Raw genomic sequence first — 21,627 nt, 5'->3', positions numbered from 1 at the left:
GCACAGGTGGCAAAGACCAAATTAACAAATAGAAAGCATTACGGTGGCAAACAAATGAAATAAAACCAAGTAACTTTCTTAGCACATGTCCCCTGTACACTCCAGCCACTTTACCAGGCTTTTGCACAATATCTAGTGGTTAAATACATTGATGGTTTTCTCTGGAAAAGGGAGAAGGACTTCTTTTATCACAAGGCAAGAATCCACGAAGCCTTTCTCCATGTGACTCACTGTGAAGGCATGCAAATTCTGGCTACTCACAGTTAAATTTTCCAGAGTTTACTCACTCAAGTGAAGACCAAGCCCTACTTCTGCTAGCTCTAATAAACCCCTGCCTTGGTTTCCATTCTATGGATGCTCACCTGTGTGAACAAGAAATAAAGAAACTGTTTCTCCCAACTCACAGAGGCAGAGCTTCTGACCCCACTGTTTGTTCCCCTGTTCTTTCTTTGAGGAAATGCTATGAGTAGGTCAGGACCTTTTGTATCCTAATGCAAAAAATAGATTTCAACTGTCATTTAAACACAGCGAAGAAAGAAGAGGGAATGGTAACCCTGCAGGAGAGGTGCGACAATGGGTAATTTGACAGGAAGGCACAAGCATGCTGTGATCATTGTATTATACAGTGGATTTTTATCACTGTTATTCTGGGATTTACAATGGCTGATCATGATTCTTTTTGTCCCTTCTGGTATGTGTCCTGTTAGCCACAGAGATCTGTTTTGCTTATCTTTGAGGCCGGTTATATTTAGACTTCAGAGCTGGCATGCTCATGACATAGCCTAGTCCCAAAGCCACCAGCTATCTGCACTGGAACTGGGGCTGAGACAGATTGCATGCTTGATGGTCTGTGCATCCATCAGTCCTTTTGTATGGGGTGTAAGTGCCTATGCCACCCTGGCAAGGAGTCAGGGCATGGCCAGGATGCATTTGTGGACCAAAGTTCATACGCATCTGGGACCCATAGTTTAGATGTTGCCAAAGTCTAACTTTGAGGAGAGGGGTTCCCTTTGATGGGAGCAATATTTTAGTGACATCTGCCCACTGTCTGCTGCACAAGAGGTCTTTCAGAGCATGCCACCCAGTGAACTTCATTTCATAGAGCTTCTTCTAGGAACTACTTCATCTGACTGTAGTTAAAGTACTTAAAAGCTAAATTAAAATGGATGCCCATATAAGCAGCTGGTTCTGGACAACCTTGTGACAGATACTTGAGAAACGCCCTTTAGTTGCTGGAAGGTATTTCTCCTTGAGATGTTTTGCGTACATGTCAGCTGATGAAAATCCTGCCTGTATTTCTGTAGCCACAGGTGATTAGGAATTGCTCCAATGGTGTAATTCAAACCTACCAGGCTTCTCCCAGGACAGGTCAAGTGAGCAGAGAGAGACCTTTGCATGTTTGTATATGACTGAACAAGATCTGCTTCATTTGTGCTTTATCGGGGCTATAAAACTTGGGTTTGTGTAGACAGCATAAGGTAAACTTAAACTATAAGGTTCCATGTTGCTGTTCCCTGATTTGCAAAAGGCAGCAGTCTCTCAGTTACACTGAGCTCTGGGTAGGCACAGACCTCTTGGAGACAAAGAATAGGAACCTCCAAACAATGCAAGTGGCTGAGACTCCAGTGATGTTAAAAGGTCTATTAAAATTTTCCCACAACCCTGCCTGCCATCACCTTTTTTACTGTAATTACTATCAAATTAAAATTTCAGTTTGTTCTGGTGTCAGCTGTTGCTTAGCTTACTTTGCAGCAGAGTGTACTAAGGCCTCATTCATTCACTTTATAACTTATATATTACCAACCAGTTGGAAAATGATGACAGATTAGCATCCTGTTCTGCTCCGTTTAGGAGCTGATGTTCACTGACTTGCAATAACGGCGTGTTTGCATAGTGCCTTTAACTCCAAAATATTTTAGTTTTACATGACTTACGGGTGGTCATTTCTATCAGCCTTGAAGTGCAGCGACTTCAGGGCTGGAATGTGGCAGTCAGTTACCAGCACACGCTATAAAACAGCACATTGTGTGAATATCTTATCCATATGAAACTGCAAACAGAATGTAAGCAGGCAGGTATTTGATTCAGAAACCAGGCTACTACTCCTAAGCTTTACTTTTACTACAAGATATTCGATGGCCACAAAAACAAATTCTGTGTTTCACTTCTGTTTTGTAGAACAGCCTTTCCTCTTCAAGGCTCCTGCTGTGCCCCCAAACCACCACTATGCATCAGAAAAAAGAGGTATTCTGTTCTTTGTTTTATATATATGGAGATTACAATGCAAAGAAATGAAGTAACTTAAAGACTACAAAACAGGTCACTGGCAAAGCCCAGAACGAAGCTTAGCTCCCCTTCCCCACATGCCTCTACAACTTTGTGTACCTAACAAGACACAGCTTCAAACCCATCATTTTTGAACTTTCACAGTAAAGAAGCAGTTCTGCTAGTTTACTGTTTTTCTTTGGCTTTGCATCAAACTGAACGTGCCGTGCTCTGATTTATTTTATACTTACTGCCACCCTGAGGGGGTTGGATATCCAATGCGTGGGCGCCATAGAAATTAAGTTTTAACCTAGCGTGCGCATTTTTGGATACAAAACTATCAGAAAGATGAGAAGACTGAAACCTAGGTCTTGTTAAAAAAAAAAGGGGGGGTGAGGGGAGGAATAGTCACTTCTATCTCTCTACAGTCCCAGTCCAGTCCAGTAGGAACTACTGGCTCCAAGCAGGCTGTCCAGAGTTCTGGGAGAAACAGCCAAAATCACTGTTTTTCCATCCAGACAAAATTTGGGGTGGAAGAAGGACATACCCAGGGACACCCAGATGAATAGCAGTCCCTAACAATGCCAACTTTTCCACTCCCAAAGTTGTTTACACCCACAAAATGAACTGTGGTGCCAAATGGCAAGGAGAGTTGGGGCTCCCTTAAATGTGTGGTCTTTATTGGGAAGGCCAAGTGAAATCATTTGGAATTATTAGACACGTTAACAATGCCTGAGGGTGCCGTATACAAATAGCTGACACCTTCAAGGACTGATGCAATGAGGATGGACAAGAACATGAAGCGAGGATGGTGGGAGGAAAGGTCTTTTTAGATGTATCCAAGGTAGAATAAGTTTTATTACTGGGCTAGAAACGTATAGTATCCCAGGAGTGAATAGCTCACACATTTGATCTGATCTTGGGCTCAGTCCAGCTCCCACTGAAGTTTAATGGGAGTTGGATCAGGCCATTGCACTCACATTTTTTCCATGCATGGAAAACTATTTCCGTTACTTTGAATTACAATACCACTGGCTTTGGATTTTATATAATGAAATAAATCTAGGCCACTGTTTATATTCCAAGAAACTGCATTCTGGGATGCCAGCAAATATATTGCCTGTTGGAGTAAAAAAAATAAAATTAAAAACTGGACACATTGGTTTAAAAAAACAACGGCTCCTAATTATTAAACATAATTTTTCTTCCTTCTGCTTTTCTGGAGTCCTCAAATATTTGAAGAATGAAAGGTACATATAAATTCTTCTCTGGTGGTTGAAATGGTGGAATCTGTAAAAGTGCAATATTTTATAAGAAACAGAGGTTTAATAAAAAAAAAAAAAAAAACAATCTTCACAACTGCCTCTTTGCTTATTGGCATATTTTGTGCATTTTTAAAATTTACAGTTAGAAACCCCCTTGGAATGCCAGTAAGAAAGAGGATGTACATTAGCAAAGCCTTGTATTTTTGGGACTGGCCTCTCCTAATTGTTCTCTGACTGCAAATGAACTCTGCAGATGCCAGGAGGCACAGGAAACGTCTTGTGCTAGAAACAGCATTTGTTCCCTGCCTTGTGAATTGGACTCCAAAGCGCTAAGACTGAGTAGCAGGCATCAGTGATGGCTTCTGTCCTGGTACAATTTTATTATACTCTTATACACCAACAGAAAGTGCACAAAAGCATTGGAGTGGAGAACTTATGCCCATGTTCTGGGAGCAAACTTACCTGCGGGTGGTTTATGCTGGGGAAGAGCAAGGCCCTTGGACTCTGAAATGCAAAGTAGCAAAATAAAGAGCCCCAAAAAAGAAAAAAACAAAACCACACATATACAAAAGCAACAGAAGGATAGAGATTTCATTGAGGGGTGTTTAATATTAAAGAGAAACTATACATCTGGGATGGTGGTGAGGAGGATTCAACAGAGCCAAACGAGGTGACCACCTGCATCCACTCCAAAGAGGAAAGATGGCAACGACATCAGAAGTGCTTATGCAGTCGTGTGCACATAACTTCTGTCAGAATATGAAGTATATCTCCTTTGCAAACGTCTCTGGCATTGGCAACTTCTCTTCTACAATGACAAGTTTCAGCATGGGATTAAAAGGAGTTCTCACTCTTGTATGCTGCCATGTAGACTGAGCTGGACAGCCTTCCCCTGTGTCCTGGCGGCATGGAGGAGCAGGGTGCTGGCTTCACTTGGACTCCCAGCCACAGGTCTCACTTCCCCTCCTCACAGCAGCATGCAAACCTTCCACTGCCATGCTGTGGGCTTTGCAGCATCCAGGAATGCTTTACACGACTGTGGAGTTTAAGCTGTGTTCTTGTGCGTGAGCCTTGGATAACCTTCCCTTTCACGTGACAAAACTCTTTAGAGGGATTAAGAATTGGTTCCAAAATCCCCACTGGGGTTTATTGGGGTGGCAGGGCTTGACACTTGAACAACCAGGATTCTGCCACGCCTGGCTGTAATTTCAGATGTCCAGGAACAGTGCAAAACGCAGAGATGCAATGCTGAGATAGCAGGGAGCACCCACCCTTCTCCTTGCTGCCAATTTGGTTTCTGTCGTGAAATGGTGTGTGTGTGTGTGAGTGTGTGTGTGTGTGTGCATGCAGGGGATTCACTCTGTCAGCACCTCTGTGGCCTCTTCGCCCTGCCTGGATCCTCCGAGGGGAGATGCACACACAAACTCCCCGGCAGAAGGGGTGGGATGGCAAAGCAGCCGGCTTGACGGGGGAAATCTCAAAACCAAAATGTCTCTTAAATAAGCTTCTTTAATTATTATCATCATCTGTTTATTTATACAAATATAAAATATATTTATATAGATTTATATAATATAGATTTGTTGCTTTGGTGGCTCTTTTCATTTACAGACGTACTGGTCAACGATCTCTGTGCATTTTTTACACTTGACGTAACAGCACCAATGGAACTTGCAGTGGCAACGCTCCACCTGAACGCTCTTGAATTGGTCGTAGCCCCGTCCGCAGCACATCAGCTCGCACCCATCCATGCCCTCCGAGGTCTTGTTGCACAGGCGGCCCTGCGTGCCCAGCGAGCCGGTGGTCTCATTACGCAGGCAATAGTCCGGGCTGGGGTCGACGTAAACCAGGTCCTCCTGTGTGGGCATGTTGAAGCGGTTGTTCACAAGCTCCAGCTTGCCCTTGCGACTGATCCGCATGGCGGCCGCGCTGTCGTACTTCTCCTTCAACAGGTCGCCCACCTTACGGAAGTCTGCCAGCTGCAGCCAGCATGTCTTGAGGCTGCAGGAGCCCGACACGCCGTGGCACTTGCAGGCCACATCCGCCAGCTTGTACACAGCCTGTGGGAAAAGGAGCACGGTCAGCAACGAAGCACTCTCACTAACCCAGCAGCTAGCATCTGGTACAGTGAATCCACAACCACATTTTCTTAACAGCTTTGATTATACCCCTCTTTTCTGCTGTTTCATCCTTCAGAACAAACAAAAATCTCTCTTTCCAGCTGCAATCCGGTTCCCTAAATATTTCTGGTCACACTGCTAACCATGGCTTCTCTCACCCCACCTTCTTTTCCTCCGGCAGACTGCGGACTTGATGGCATGGTCAGGAACAAGAAAGACCATAGAGAAGAGCCCTATCCTTGTGCTTCTGGAAATGCCCCATGGACCACCCTACTGCATATTTTTCCCTTCACAGTTGATACAAGGGAACACCTGGAAACCTGTTCATTTCCTGCCAACTAAAACAGGAACTGATGCTATCGCTCTAGGAATAGATCTGCGTCCTTTTGGAATAAATCTATGAACCCATGCCTTTCCCTTCTTTCCCTGCCAAGGATCTCATTTCTCTGCCGAGGATCTCGAACAAGGAGCAGAGATGGTAGCCACGGTGTGGAAGTAACAGAGCCGTCCACATCGCTTCGATGCGTTACCAGTCTCCCAGAACAGCAGATACGCAAGCCTGAGCTGAAAATTTGCGCCATCTCGTGTCCATACACTCCACTGCACTAAAATCACTGGTGCAAAACAGAAGAGCATATGCTTCAAAAAGCAAACACACTTTTTGGTCTTCTCTGAGATACTGCAAGTTCCACTTTCAAAAGTCTAAGAGAGGCTTTACGATGCATCACACCCCTGAAAATGCAGCACCTTGTACTGCAAGGAAGGACACCAGAATTAACAAATGGTCTTGAGAATTTATGCCAACGAGTGTAAAACCCTCAGTAGAGCAAGTATGTGATGTACAGGAAAGCAGCCTTCATTCTCCTTCTCCCTGCACTAGCCGGGAGGAGAGAGAAATTTAAAAACATTTTAGAATAACACAGCTCAAAACCAATGAAGAAAAAAAAAACAACCCTCAAGTGCAGGTCAGGTTTGTTCTTTCCATTAATTTCAGATGCAGGTACCAAACTGCTGGCTATGTGAGACCCTGTCAGCACTAACAGGAACTCGGAGTTTACAAAGTGAAGAGCTGGCATCCGTGTTCAGCCAGAGCTACCAAGTGTTCAGCATTTGACTTCCAGAGCCCTTTACACTTTACATACGACGCTGACATCTGCTCTCTCATGGCCATCTTGCCTCTTGCACATTTGCAGGGCATTGCCTCTGCCAAATCCCACATGCCAAACAGCTATTTGGCACTGGCTGCAGAATTACCACCAGCTGCAATTGGGGTGGGGAGATCAAGGAACGTGAGAAAAAATAGGATGTTTTGAAAAAGCTGGCGATACGTCTTCTAGACAGGCTTTTTGCTGAAAAAAGCAGCCAAAGTCTGAGGTTCCTTTCCTGCCTCACTCATGGACAAAAAAGAAAGTTTCTCAGCTCTCCACATTCGCTTGCCAAGAAACAAGCGATTAAGGCGATCCTGCAAACAAAGCCTTCTGCGTATGACTACACTGCGGACTAGCAGGGAGAGGTCAGAGTTCTCCTCAAGCAACTGGCGGCTCCTGCTCTAACAAACACCTAGTGCTTCTCACAGCTAGCGAAGATGCAATTGGGCTTAATTGCTAAATCACTCGGAGGCCAACCCAGCTCCCAAGAAAGTCAATGGGCTGAGTCCTGAAAACAGAGGAGCTTTAGTTCTGCTCCTTGGAGCTCAATTTGTGGAGGCAATCACTTGCAGTGCAGACTAACAGCTACAGGCCTGGAGTTAAGTGGTCGTTTTGAATTGAAGGGTAAGTGTGGAGGACCAACCACACCGCTACTTAAGGACTCCTGCTGCACTACAACCAGACAGAGCTACAGCTGAATTTCCCGAGCCCCAGACACTTACTATATCCTCACTACATTGCCAGTCTGCTCGTTACGAGCTTTAGTTCACACTTTTTGGTTATGGTTCCACCAAATCCCAGGCCACTCATGCCTCCTTTGCCCTTGCATATGTTTTTAGAAAGTATTATGATTCTTCCTAATCCCAGGCTTTGTTCCTTTAGAAAAACACTGCAACCCGATCTCTCTCAGCTAATGTCATGGGGCTGAGTTCACTCCAACTTGGCTATAAGCAACTGATGCTCAAAACATCTGGCCCGTGTGGGTGACGGCCACGCGGGGGGACGCGAGCGCTACCAGCTACCACAGGTAAGCATGGCGCCGCTCAGCCCCCGCCATCAACAGCCCTCTGAGGTAACCCCAGCTTCAGCCTCTAAATGGCTCTCCTCTCTCCCCTTCGCTGCCTGGATGGGGAGAACGCAGAGGAAATTGGAGGGCTCCTCTCTGACTGGGCGAGGGTCAAGGTAAAGAATAACAGACCCCACGTGTACTTCTGAAAGCAGGGTCTGATTGATGGCCGCACCACTTAAGCAGGTTGAAAATGTGTCTGATGGAAAGGCTTAAAGCCCCTTCCCATAAGCCCAAGTTCTCTTCCAATTCTTTTCTTGCAAGAATGGGAACAGGAAGAGAATTAATGGGGAATTCCTATGTGGTCAATTAGCCAGACCCCCTTCCAGGCTCTCCTGGCACTGGCTTGAGTGACTGATGACTGAGGCCTGCCATATGCTGACTGGGTAAATGGTACGGAAGGACAGACCGCCACAGCCCGCCAGACAAGGGTGACAGATAAGGAATGGGAGAAAGAAGAGAAGCTAATGGAGACCAACTGGAAAAAAGAGACAGATGGAAGGAAAGAGCATATTGAGATAACAGCCAAAGACAAACAAACAAGGGCAATAAACCCAGGAGCACTACCACACGGACTGCGACGTGGAGTGAAGGGGTGATGGGGTCAGAAGTGCCTGAAAGATAAAAGGACTCGGCTTCCTTCCCAGCCCTCTCAGCTCCTCATGAGAAGTGCTGATCCTCTCTTCTGCCCTCAGAGCTTCATGGGGTTCGAGAGAACTGTCTCACCTAGAGGAAACTGAGCAGGAACACCTGCCAAAAGCCTGCCTAGAGATCAGAAACATCATCCACTCAAACACAGGCTGGAAGTGGGAGCAAAGCTGCACAAGGGATGGCAGCTGGTGGTCACTTAGCAGCGCTCACTGCCACATCCCCTTTCAGTACTCCTTTCCTGCAGCAGTGATTTCAGGAATATGGAGTTACACATGCACCTTCTTCTTTGCAAAACCAGCATCTCAGAAGTGAAAACATTCAGGAATGCAGGACTAGCTGGGACCTCCTCGGTTATTAAGTACAATCTCTTGCTATTGTAGGCACTACTTCAAGTAATGCTTTTCTTAAATGTATTGAGTGCCCTTTTTAAAGCAATTAGGTTTTCAGGCACCATTATTCTGATCACTATTCCAATGATAAAGTATCTTTTTCTAATTTCCAATTTAAGCGTATTCACTTTATGCCCATTTGCTCTTGTGCCAAATTGGCCTTTTGCTTAAAAAGTACTTTTCCTTCGCTATTATTTCTCCCACTAACATAGACATCAGTCATATCCTCTCTCAGCTTTCACTTTTCTAGGCTAAACATGGCAAGCTGTTCTAGCCTGCTTTCTTAAGAAAAGATTCTTATCCCATGGGTCAAGCACAACAACCCTTCTCTAGTCTGGGGTCATTTTACTTGGGAATATGAGAGCATACAATATTTTGGGGCCTAACAAGAGCTTAATACAATAGCATTACTATTCCCCATGTTTTACAGAAAGACTTTCCTTCTTATGTTGCAGGGTACTTGCCACCTTAGGAGACACATTGCATCTGCTGTCACCTACAGCTGACAGCCACACACAGCTCCTTTCTAGTTTCCTAATGAGAAAAAATGTTTCTCATACAGGACCTTGAAATGATTGTTTCAATGTAGTTTTGTTCAGTGTGAAATTAGTTTCTTCTCTGTATTCATGATATCTGCCACCTCTGCATAATCAGCAAATTTCATCATCCCACTCCTGAACTCTTGTGCCAGGCTAAGAAGCAAAAAATACTAAGCGTTGGTCTTGAGGCAAGTCCTTGAAGAGCTTTGCTAATTAAGCTTTGCTGAGATCAATATGCATCTTTTCACACAACTTACTGACATCTTGCCATGAACCAGTTTCTTATCCATCTCACAGTCACTGTATCCCTTATCTTTTCCAATCTAACCAAGTGTTTTCATGTGGGAAATACATGAATTATCTCACTGGAGTTCAGCTAAGTCATTTAGCTGTCTTTATCTATTAAATTTATTTTGTCTTCCAGTAAATCAGTGATGTTCTAAATACCCACGTGATCAATCTTTGAGAAATTTGAGATGTCCTCCTGTAAACACTACCAAGGTCACTCTGCCTGTGCTACCAGGTGCCAGCTCTTTCAGAATGCCAGGGCACTAAAAGGACTCTCTCTGTGTCTTGAGAGCTTCAAGCTTCCCAATTTTTGCTTCCACTTTGGTGGTGATCATTTCCAGTACCCTTTGGTGCCATGTCAACATGTTAACATTTCCAAGAGCTGTGAGGAAAAGCTGTCTTGTCCTGGCCAGACAGCCCCAGAATTCGTAGCAAAGTCACTTCAGATTTGTCTCAGGTTAGGTCAACTCAATTCATCTCCTTTCCTGACCCCAGCATCTCCATTCCTCACTACCCTCAAACCTTCATCTATCCAATCCACCCCAACACCCTTGTGCCATTTACTCTAAAGCCCTCCATTCTCCCAGCGCTTTGCTGCCACTGCTTGATGATCAATTCTGTCTGAATCACAGAACACAGGGGTTGGATGTGGCCTCTGGAGATCATCCAGTCCATTCAACCCAATCCCAAAAGCTCTCTGTCAGCAGCCCCATGCACGATCCCACCCATTCCAGGTCTGCTGGCACCAAACATCAGTACTTGCTCTTCAGCTCCTCTTCCCCTACCTATCTGAGAAGAGCTGCTTCCTCCTGCCTTTCTCACTTCCACAGGGTGCCAGCAGCATCACCACTGCCTGTCCCCAGGGCACTCTGCCTGGCTGCCCCCAGATAGCACAGTCTGAGGAGGATTTACAATTCTACATTGCGGGCACTGACTCCTTTAGGCAGAAGTGCTGAGGACAGAAAAAGACCTCTCTGTTGAATAGCAGACATATGGTAGCCCTTCCCACGAGCAATGCCTTGTTCTGACTTGAAGCTCCAGGTAAAGCATTCACCTACTTTCGGGAGCAAAACTACTTTAAACTCAGCCCCATCCTCACTGAACAGCAGCTCCTTTCTTCCAATCTCTTTCAATTTACTAAGTTTAAAAAAAAAACTTTTGCTGTTTCTGTTACTACCCTTTGCAAGGTCTGACTCAGCTTGATTTTTCACTGTTCTCACTTCATCTTTACACTTCTTGACCTCTAAGACAGAGGGTTTTTGTTATTTATTTGCTATCAGTTCTTTTTTTCCATTCTTCGTAGGCTCTCGGTCTATTCCTAACAGCTTCTTTCTGGTAGTTATTCATTCAGTGAGGTCTGGATATTCTTCCTACAAGCTTTTTCCTCTTGCTTGGCATGCAGAACTGTAATGGCTTTAGCATCTTTGACTTGAAAAAGTTCCAGACCTCCTCCACATCGAGTTCCTCGGCTGAGTTTACTAACTGGCTCCCTTACTTTATCAGTTTGTTCTTTGAAATCCACAAGCTTAATTACACACCGGTTTATACTTCCATTCAATTTAATCTAAACGACTTGTGTTCACCTAATCTAAGGTTATTTTCTGTGGCCATCTGTTCTACAGAGTCTACCAGAAACAACCTTGAAATAACATTGTCTTTTGCTGGGCCCTCAGGAAAGCTTTTGTCCAAGTCCTGAGCTAACTGGAGACAAAGAAATTGTCTCGAGGGTCTTGTCTGCAAAAGTACAAGCACTGCAGCACGCCAAGCACAGTTCAAACAACTTACTGCATTTGTAGTAGAGGCAGCTCAGAACTGGTTTTAGCTGTATCCCTAAGGAAGACACAGCTTTCTCCATCAAAAACCATGCCATCATTTGAAATCACAACTCAGTTTCTACCACATACTACAGCAATAGTAAGTAGCAGTGATGTTTTCGCCACGCTGCATAGCATCTTCTAACTTGATCTTCCAATTCAGGTGCTACTGAAGTTCAGCCATCCCTCAAACTGTTGACCATTTTCTATCCCTGGTTCTCTCATGGCAACAGGACAAGCTGTTAAAAAGGCTGGTATGGTAATATACACTCCCTGTTATACAAAGGACATTTATTTGTAGTAATCCAAATTCATGACTCCAGACATACAAGATGTTCAAAGTATGTAATGTAGTGAAGACGTCACTTTTACATTACTACTCCACAAGAGATGACTGTCCTTTCTAAGTAAATGCAGATTCTCTGCCCTCCCAAGCAAAACAAATGAACAGAAAATTTAAAGCAAAATACTCAAACAAAAACCCACTGAGTTCCAGAGCTCTCAAGAGAGCTCAAGCTCTCCAGAGCCACCCTTTTCTGCCTTCTGCAAATTAAGCAAATGCACATACACTGGAAGCATTAAAAGGGGACAACTTCACCTACATCTATGGCATCAGTCAGAACAACACCAGAACTTGGCACGCAGTTTTTGTATGTGAGTTTTAAAGGACAACTGGAAAGGGTACACTAAAGTGATGTGGAAGCAATCTGACTACTGATGAAAACATCTGCAAGTGAGACAGACACAAGTTCTCAACCAAGTAAAGAGAGTGGTAAAATAAAGAGAGTGGTGAATAAACCGCAGCAGATAAATAATGCTAGGGAGAGGAAATTCTGATTGGTGAAGAGTTTTTCAATCTAGCTGTGAAAGTCAGAGGAGGAACTGATTGGAAGCTCACAGCAGATAAATTCAAATGGTAATGAGGCACAGCGTCAAAGGAGTGAGGATGATTAATGACAGCAGCGTACTATGAAGAAGGTGATGGATTCTCCATCTCTAGAGGTCTGCAGAGCAAATGCATCCATCTTCTCAGAAAATGCCTGCTGCCCTGGTGCAAGTTATTTATTTTGCCCAATGCTGAGGTAACTGAGCGAGGTGTAAGTTTCGGAGACAGCCAGGCAGCCTGATTCTACATTTGCTTCTGGCCTTATATTCCCAAAAATCTGAATGATGGCAGCAGATTTCTCCACACATCAGCAGGCCATTCTCTTCACCATCACCCTGCCCTTTTGGCAGCTCTGGGAAGCACATTTCTGAGACTTAAACTTGAAAAGAGGGCCATGAGAGCATCTAGTTTGTTTGGCAAGGGCTTACATGCCTGCACATACGTGCCGCCTAGCATCTCAGCAGGCCCCAAAACTCATAGCCTTTAGAGACAGTGGAAGTCAGCCACTAAAACTGGAATATCGTATTGTCAATATTGCTTGTGCTATACACAAAAATGCAGAAAATGGGACCACACATCATTTCAGAGGAGTTTACAGGGGCATGACGGGACCACCCCTCACCAAACCTCCAAATAATGTGGTACCCCGCTATCTCACAACCTCCGAATCTCACCAGCTGGGAAAGCGTTCAGCTTACCCTGCGCCCAGCCTCGTTGTTCTGCAGGTTCATCAGCATGCGAGCCTGCTCCTCGGAACCTCTCACGTAGTTCTTCTCCCTCTCCTTGGCATCCACAAACTCCTTGGCAAAACGGTACCCGTACTCCACGTTATCCCCGCAGCCGCCCCACAGCCAGTCTCGGGGCAAGTCCTTGGGCCGGGCCGTGCGGCTGCAGCCGCAGCTGGACAGCTCTCCTTCGCGGCAGGCACGGCTGATGGCGTTCACCACCCCGGCAGCACTGACAGCATAGGTGAAAGCGGTCTCTCGGCTACCTGCAAGGGAATGTGAGAAGCAAATTAATGACAGACGAAGCTCTTTTAGCAAACAGCGTACAAAATTAACGGTTTGACCTTCACCAACCTGCTCTGGTGAAGGAAGAACTACCCTAACACAGGCTGGCATCCCTTTTGTATTTTCTTTCCACAATAACAGCTCCAGGCAATTGTCTGCCCAGTGCTGGTAGTTTCTGCGTGACCAGGAGCAAAACCAAACCTGATTCTGACATGCACCAAGAAAGGAACTGAGATTCCTGATACAGCCTGGAAGAATGTGTCTGTCATGACTTTGTAGTGCTGTTCCACAGGGACTATAATTTTTATTACTCTTATGTTTGCCCAGTTAAGAGCTCTGGAAATGCTAAGTCTTGCCCAAAAGAAATAGTAACGCCATAGGCAAGGGCTGCTCAGCCTTCTTTCCCTCTCTATTTGAAGTCAATCCTTAGAGTCGTAGAATCATTTTGAGTTGGAAGGGACCCTTAAAGGCCATCTGGTTCAACCTCCCTGCAGTGAACAGGGACACCCACAGGTAGATCAGGTTGCTCAGAGCCCCATCCAGCCTGATCTTGGATGTCTCCAGGGATGGGGCACCCACCACCTCTCTGGGCAACCTGCTCCAGTGCCTCTCCACCCTGATTGTAAAATACTTCTTCCTTATATCCAATCTAAATCTTCCCTCTTTTAGTTTGAAACCATTTCCCCTTGTCCTGTCAGAACAGACTCTTTAGCAGAGTTTGTCCTTTTTTCTTATAGACCTCTTTAGATATGGAAAGGCCACCCTCAGGTCACCTCACTGCCTTCTGTTCTCCATGCAGAACAGTCCCAGCTCTCTCAGCCTGTCCTTGGAAGGGAGGTGTTCCATCCCTGGAATCCTATGGCCCTTGTCTGGATGCTCTGATTTTAACCTGGAGGTACCAGGTTATTTATTTGCTGAAAGTACAGCTGCTGCCCACCGAATCTGCAAAAAGCCATTGAGAACAACCAGTGAGGGTGGGGCTGTACAAGTTGAGCACTTCATATATCGCCAGATATACAGTCTAGGAGTGCTTCACTTCAACTGGGACAAGCATATTTAAGGGGCACATCCAGTTTCATTTTGGCTAAATACGGTCGGCTGAGACTTGATTCAAAATAAACTGTAGGAAACCATTTTTCCACTCAAAGGCAGAAGCTCTCCCAACATCTACAGAACCGCAGTGCTGGAAGAAGTCAGACTTTCCCAAGCAGATAATTGAAAAGATTTAGTGAAGCCCAGAGAGGTGGTGGATGCCCCATCCCTGGAGATGTACAAGGTCAGGCTGAACAGGGCTCTGAGCAACCTGATCTAGCTGTAGATGTCCCTGTTCACTGCAGGGGAGTTGGAACAGATAGCCTTTAAAGGTCCCTTTCAACAATCATTCTATGATTATATGACTTTCTGCTTGCACATGCATGAGACAGCCCTGTTCAGGATGCATCCCAGCAGCTGCTGCGTATCTCCTGCTCTCTGCTACTGGCACAGGTTCACTGCAGCCAGAGCCGGGCACCAGCACAGCCACAACACTGCAGCATGGGCCAAATGCTGTGAATTGCCATGGCTCTGCATGGGGGAAGGGGCAATCCACAACTGTGCTATCACCATACACTGTAATAAATTCCTAAACCAGCACCTCCAGAGTTACTATATGCGTCACCATGCTCCCAGGTGATAAAGAGTACAACTGCCAAAGCCTTCACGAATAAGCAATCTGATGCTGCTGGGCCACAAACAGAGAACCCCAGCAAGAGCTGACCCTCAGATGCTGCCCAATTAATCAGATTGCTCCCACAGGGCAGGTGCCCCAGGAGCAGTTTGTCACCATGCTCAGTGCCAGCTCCCTCAGCAGGACCCAGCCGATGCCTTTGGTATGCTCTTGTTCCAATTTGCATGTGCCAACACTCTGCAATTAATAGCGGCTTATCAGCAGCTTAGTGGTAATGATCCAAGACAAAGGCGAGGCTGTGAATGGCACCCACCTTGCAGAGTAACTTGGGATTCTTTTTCTCTTTTTTCCCTAAATGAGGACTGTACACTAAGGGCTTCTGCCATGTGCACAAAGAGTGATAAAATGTTGCAGGACACAGCATGCAAGGGAGTCAGAAGAAAGAGGATTATGCCCCAAGAACCTTCCCAGACCAAGAGGCAATGAGGAGAGTCAGGATAATTCAGCTGACTCCAGCCCATAGGGCAGTTCTGGTTCTTCTGCAGTGACTAGTCCAGCTTTTTAAATGGCATGGCCAATTTTAAGGTAATGGTCCACTGTGCAGCTTTCCCCACTGTGCCTATGTGGTGGGAACCCTGCAGACAGAGCAGCCTTCCTGTTCAATGCCCTGTGGGAGCCGCACTCCTGGTACCTGGAGAGATGGAAATACACACAGGGACAGCACCTCCTGGGGCTGCAGCCTGCTGAGCAGTGGCTGCATGACTCCAGGTGCTTAGGATCCCTAACTCTGGCTGCGATTCCTGTACTGTGGGCAGGCTGGCTTTGCACTTTCACTGTCCCTGTTTAAGCACCCACATGTTTCAGATGGAGCTGCACTCAACTCGTGTGCAGTCCCCGCATCTGCATAAGGAGCTCAGGATGGTGCAGTTCCCAGATCTGCACAAGTCTGGGATAGTTAATGGGAGAGTCTGCAACAAGCAGAAGTAGTTTTTCTTCCTGGCTGTACGTGATGCAGAACAAACCATGGTGCTCAGCTGATGCAGCTTTGGTTTGGGAGGCAGAATCCGATGTGTGCATGAAACCCTCTGCTAACAGAAAGAAAATTGGTAGCCAGTAGCTGTGGGCTGACACATCCTTTGGTTGGTCTCCTATTTCTGCTCTTCTAACATACCTCCAGCCTTGAAAAAGCATTAGAATGTCAGCACATCTTCTCAGAACCTACCTTAGCCCACACTACTACAGCATCACCTCGGTGCTGGCTTCTTCCCTAAACCTGCGTCCTGCAAGTCGGTACCTGCCACTCTGCTCCTGACAGTCCAGGGCTGTGTGGGCTCTGCCACCCCCCTCTGCCTGCTGGGCATCAGGCCTCCAAGAGCTGAAAGAGGGAAACAGGAGAACCGACCCCAGCCAGGAGAATGAGCAAAAAAGAAGGAAGTGTGTTGCTCTAGCTTTTTCTAATGGAAAAGCTGTAGCTTCAAAAGACTAAAGGGAAAAAGAAAAAAAAAGCATTTCCCTGAAGTGTTCCTGTCTCCGGGAAAAGTATTTCTCTTTGTTCTTGTCTTTTTATGACTCCTTTTCTCCTTTTTGCATTTGAAAAGGCAGAAGAGATAAGATCTATGGCTCCAAAGAAGACGGACCATCCTGGAAGCCCCCCTCACCCACCGCAGATTGCTCTGCGGGAGATGACAGGCTGTGTATTCCCTCCTCCCCCAGGGACATGCCAACATGGACTTCTTGGGTGCTCTGCCCTCTTCTACATAAACGTAGAAATAAGGAACGTACTTGCATATAATATATGAATATACACATATGCCACCTAAAATCTGTCTTGACAGGACCAGAAGCATCTTCAGAAGGATTTTGTACATCAGCAGGTACTGTTGTTGAATAAGCCAGGAATTACATTCGAAAGCTAAGGGTGATTCTCACCATAACACAAACACTAGGAAGAATCAACATTAAAATGCTGCTGACTTCAGTGCTACAAATTCCCCTGCAAATCCCTGTCTTGCTGGGCTGCACTGCCTTGCTAGCACACACAGAATGAAGGCACAGTGACTGAACACAGAAGCGGCTCTCCCATTCCTTCACTGAGCCAAGCGCTGCGAGGTGGGAAGCAAAGCAACCTTCCAGGTTACTAAGTGAACTCTCTCCTGAATTTCTCCCAGGCTTTGGACTTGGCCAGGGTAGGTTCTCCTCCCCTCAATAATCTAAGGCAGCTCAGGAAGTCACGTAGCATATGCCATGCCTGCAGCGGTGGGTGGGCAGCCGCGGGTTGCTGGCACACCGCACACCTTCTGGGCCCTCCTTATCTCCTTCCCCCTCTCCACATCTCCCTGGCATGCCTCTGCAGATATTCCAGTCTCCAGCCCCTTCTCATTCCATTGGCACCACGTGCAGGGATAGGGCTGTGGTCCAGGATTGGGTTTAGGGGCTGAGAACAGGCGACAGGCACACAGCATGAACCCGGGGAAGAATGGCTTTATAGCTGACGTGATCTGTGAGATTAAGGGGTTTGTTTTCTTATCCTAGCATCTCACTATAAAGTCAGCAGAAGTAAAATCACAAGGCAGAGCCAAGAGGGAGGAGGAGAGGCAGCATCCCCCTCCACAGCAACTATTGCACATGTGGACATCAGCAGTGACTCTTCAGAAACCCTCCAGGCTGCCTCTGTTGTCCATCTCCTTGTTTTGGAGAACTAACACCCCTGCCTGAAAGCACTCCCTCAGAGCAGGGATCTAAAGGATCTAAGAGCTCTCTGCTGGGACAGACTTAAATGGTGGCAGCCAAAGGCCATCACCAGCAGGTCCCTCCTGGAGATTCCCTAACACAAACCAAACAGCAGTGGCACCAATGGACACAACCAGTACATGCTCACACCATCTCTGTCCTGTCAAACCCCGAAACTACTCCCACTTTAATCTAAAAGCATCAAATTCATTTTAAAAAGGAGGTCATAGAATCACAGAATCATTAAGGTTGGAAAAGACCTTTAAGATCACCCAGTTCAGCCATCAGCCCATCCCTACCATGCCCATTAATCACATCCTCCACTGCCATCTCTACAACAGATCTTGAACACCTCCAGGGGCAGAGACTCCATCACCTCTCTGGTTAGCCTGTGCCAATACCTCACCACTCTTTCTGAGCAGTTTTTTTTAACATCCAGCCTGAACCTCCCCTGATGCGACTTGAGGTCATCACCTCTCAATCTGCTGCTGTTACCTGGGAAAAGAGGCCAACCCCCACCCTCACTATAACCTTTCAGAGGTATCACTCATCTCCCAACACCCATCTCTTCCTCTCCTCCCATGTGCTCATTGATCTTTCCTGACTGCTTTCTGTCCTTCACCTCCCATCCCCTTCAGTTCACGTTGTTTTTTTTCCAGGTTTGGAGCATCCCTGGATCAGCCTGGGGCTGCAGGAAGGTGCTGGAGAAGAGGACTCTTTCCATACACCCTTGTGGGGTGACTAGGATCTCTCTGGGAATCTGCGTGTTTCCTTATTCTTTGGGACATTAAATTACACAGGAGGGAGGGACACCAGAAGGGCATTTGCTGCCCATTCCCTCTGGCTGAGTTGCAGTGTTCATACCCCGAAGCACAAACCCTACTGACAACCTGGGATTGCGCACTGCCTCATCTGGCCACCACCCTTGCTATCAAACAGTGCGAGATCAAGGATGCACAGATGCCTTGGATGTGTGTCAGCAGCTGAAAGTATGTGTCAGGAAATGGCATTTCCCAAGGGCAAATCCCGAGGAAGAGGGGATTTGCTGGGGTGTGAGCAGGACAGATGGGCAGAAAGGCTGGGCTGGGAATGGCTCTGATGGGCTGGGTTAGGGACTGACATGCAGGAAAATCCCTGAAATTCTCCAGAGAGACATGTAAGAATTTTAGTATTGAATGGAAGCGATCACCCCTATTGCCTTGACATTAAAGCTCTGAAGCTTTCTGAGTGAGCCTAAAAGGCATTAAGAGATACTGGGGGCAGCCGAGGCTGCAGGAAACGGTTCTCCATCCCTTATTAAGTGCTCTCCCTGACCCGAGAGCTGAAAAGTAGCGCTGGCCCTGGATTCCTCAGCGTCAGCTGCGCGGGTGGGACACAGAACCCCTCCTCAGAGGGGCTTGAGTATGTGCATGTGTGTGTGTGAGCGTGTGTGAGCGGCTGTTTTAACACCTTTTCTTTATTGTCCTGCCTGTCGGACACATCAAACCCAGCCCGGATTTCTCAGTTTCTTGCCATCAAATGATTGCATTTCAAAAGAAGCCGGGACAATGCAGGCAGGTCACACCTCAATTCAAGTGCAGGGATGGCCTGCCAATGTGCCCCGCACAGCCAGCAGGGGCAGGAATTATAAAAATCCCTTCGGTTTACACAGAAAACAGCGGAGAATGGAGGAGGAAGCCGATCCCAAGGGGGGGAGCCCATATTTCCCACACCTCAGGACCACACTCCCTGTCCAAGGGCACTCAAGATGCTGGGAATTATAATGTAGGTCCACTGTTCCCAGCTCCAGCTTCTCTCCTCACCTCCAAAGCAGCACATAAACAAAAGCAGCCCATGTCCCACCTCTCTGGCTCCAGCGGTGGCTCAGTGTGGGCAGCACCTGCGCACCAGTGAATGGACAAGCTAAGGGCAGTGTTAGGAGAGGTGCTAACGGGGTGCATCGCTTCCACGCATGTATTTAAAGGGAGAACGCTGCTCCTACCTATTTTCATGACCCGGCCGAAGACGGAGGTGTTGTCCACCGTGCTGCAGTTCCACCTGCGCTGCCGGAACTGGTATTGGCACTCCTTGATGGCACTGCGGGCCCCCTCGCCGATGAACACCATGTGCTCCTGGTAGAGCTGGCACAGTTTGCGCTGCCCCGGGGACAGCCCCGGCAGCTGGCTGCACACGGGCTGCGCGCCGATGATGTACATCTCCGGCCTCTGGATGGGGTTCATGGCCAACGACCTGCACGGAGAAACGTCCCACGAAGGTTGCGGTCTCATAAGCGCTGCCAGTCCCAAGGGCCGAATGCGCTTTGCGCTTTTCGCTTTCCCCTCCCCGCGCTGCCAGATGTGAGCCTTTCCCAGGGCTCGAGCCGGAGGAAGCCGGCGTGGAGACGCGGTACAGAGCTCGGCACTTTCTTTGCGGGAGCGGAGCGGGAGCAGCTTCGCACAGAGCGCCGGCAGCGGTGCCCTCGGGCCGGGCTGCGTCCGCTGCTCCGGGAAAGGGGCTCCAATGGCAGCGGACGGGAGACCTCATCCACCCTCTTCCCCATCACTCCCTCACGCAAAGCCCGACCCCGCACCGAAGCCCCCCGGGACGCAGGCATCCCACCTCCCCAAAACCTTTGTGGGAACTTTGTGGGCAGGCAGCGAGAACACCCCGCGATGCGGCACTTCGCCGCCGCCGCCGCTGCGCTCCGCCCGCCCCGGGACGCCCCCGGCCCCGGACAAAGGCTCCGCTCGCAGCCCCGCGCCCCGCTCACTCGCTCACTCACCACCAGGAGTTGGCGTCGGCCACCGGCGAGGTGCAGCTGCAGAGAAGAGCGGCGGCGAGCGCTAGTCTCGGCCCCGTCATGGTGGGCTGCGGGCGGCGGCGGCGCTGGGGCAGCCCCCGCGGAGGCGGCCGCCGGCACGGGGCGCCCTGCGGAGGAGGAGGAGGAGGAGAAGAAGAAGCGCTGAGCCCTACGGCGGGGTCTGCGTGCGGCGGGGCGCGGTCAGCGCGGCCCCCGGCCCCCGCCCACCCCACAGACCCTCCTCCGGCCGCGCCCCCCCCGCCCCCGAAGGCAGCGGGGAGTCCCCTCCACCCCCGCCCTCGTCCTCCCCGCCGTCCTTCCCCCGGAGCCTCAGAGCCGTCTTTGAAGCGTCCGCCCCTCCCCGCCCCAGCGCCGGTGGTCCGCCGGTGCCCCCCGGACGAGCCGGTGCCCTCAGCCCCGTGGCGGCAGGTGTGCGGGAGCCGTCGGGGCGCTTCAAAGCGCCGCGCTCGCCCCGCCGCCTTTGTAATGCGGGGGTCGGCTCGGAAACGCTCCCCTCCTCTCCGCCTTCCCGAAACCGCCTTCAAACGCAGCCCTGGGCAGGGAGAGGCTCCGCGGCGCTGCGGGTCGGGCCGGCACCGGCGCCGGGCGGCTTTATAGGCAGAAGGAGGGGAGCCGGGTCGGGAGTTGGCGAGACGTGAGAGAGCTCCAAAGGCTCCCCGGTCCCAACAGCCCGACTCGGGCAACCCGGCAGTGAACCGCCCTCAACACTGGCAGAAAGCACCCGGACCCACGCGGGTACCACCAAATAACTAACGCTCCCTAAGCCGCACAGAAACCTGCATCACGGCTCACTCCATCCTCACCGTCCTGCCTGACCCCACACCACACACCTCAGATGGACGTCCCCACGGTCACCCCAGGGCCTGGGCATCCCTGGCCGTTCCCTTCTGCTGTCCTCAGACAGTCCTAAGCTGTGCCACAAGCACCCGACCTTTTGTTCTGCCTCAAGCAAGCGTGGCCCAAGCCATGAAATCACCAGACCCAGCAGCT

At 48.5% G+C, this 21,627-nt stretch overlaps 1 protein-coding gene across 1 annotated transcript; it reads right to left on the bottom strand.

The window, feature by feature from the left end:
* Positions 1–3,865: 3,865 nt before the first annotated feature.
* Positions 3,866–20,795, bottom strand: WNT5B (Wnt family member 5B). Its single transcript, XM_048943130.1, has 4 exons — positions 20,599–20,795; positions 19,819–20,066; positions 13,130–13,422; positions 3,866–5,590 (listed from the first exon to the last, which is right to left on the bottom strand). The coding sequence occupies exons 1-4, from the start codon at positions 20,676–20,678 to the stop codon at positions 5,132–5,134; spliced, it is 1,080 nt and encodes a 359-aa protein (XP_048799087.1). The 5' UTR covers positions 20,679–20,795; the 3' UTR covers positions 3,866–5,131.
* Between the last annotated feature and the right edge of the window lie 832 nt (positions 20,796–21,627).

This window comes from Lagopus muta, chromosome 1 (assembly GCF_023343835.1).
Source record: "Lagopus muta isolate bLagMut1 chromosome 1, bLagMut1 primary, whole genome shotgun sequence".
Lineage (NCBI taxonomy): Eukaryota > Metazoa > Chordata > Aves > Galliformes > Phasianidae > Lagopus > Lagopus muta.
This window is presented reverse-complemented; position numbering and strand designations above follow the sequence as displayed.

Bases quoted from the DNA above. Each gene is read 5' to 3' on its own strand.
- WNT5B (XM_048943130.1), bottom strand. From the start codon at position 20,678: ATGACGGGGCCGAGACTAGCGCTCGCCGCCGCTCTTCTCTGCAGCTGC. The intron at 13,423-19,818 runs GTAGGAGCAGCG...ATTCCCTTGCAG, and splicing joins CGGCCGGGTCATGAAAATAG to GTAGCCGAGAGACCGCTTTC. The intron at 5,591-13,129 runs GTAAGCTGAACG...CTTTTCCCACAG, and splicing joins ACAACGAGGCTGGGCGCAGG to GCTGTGTACAAGCTGGCGGA.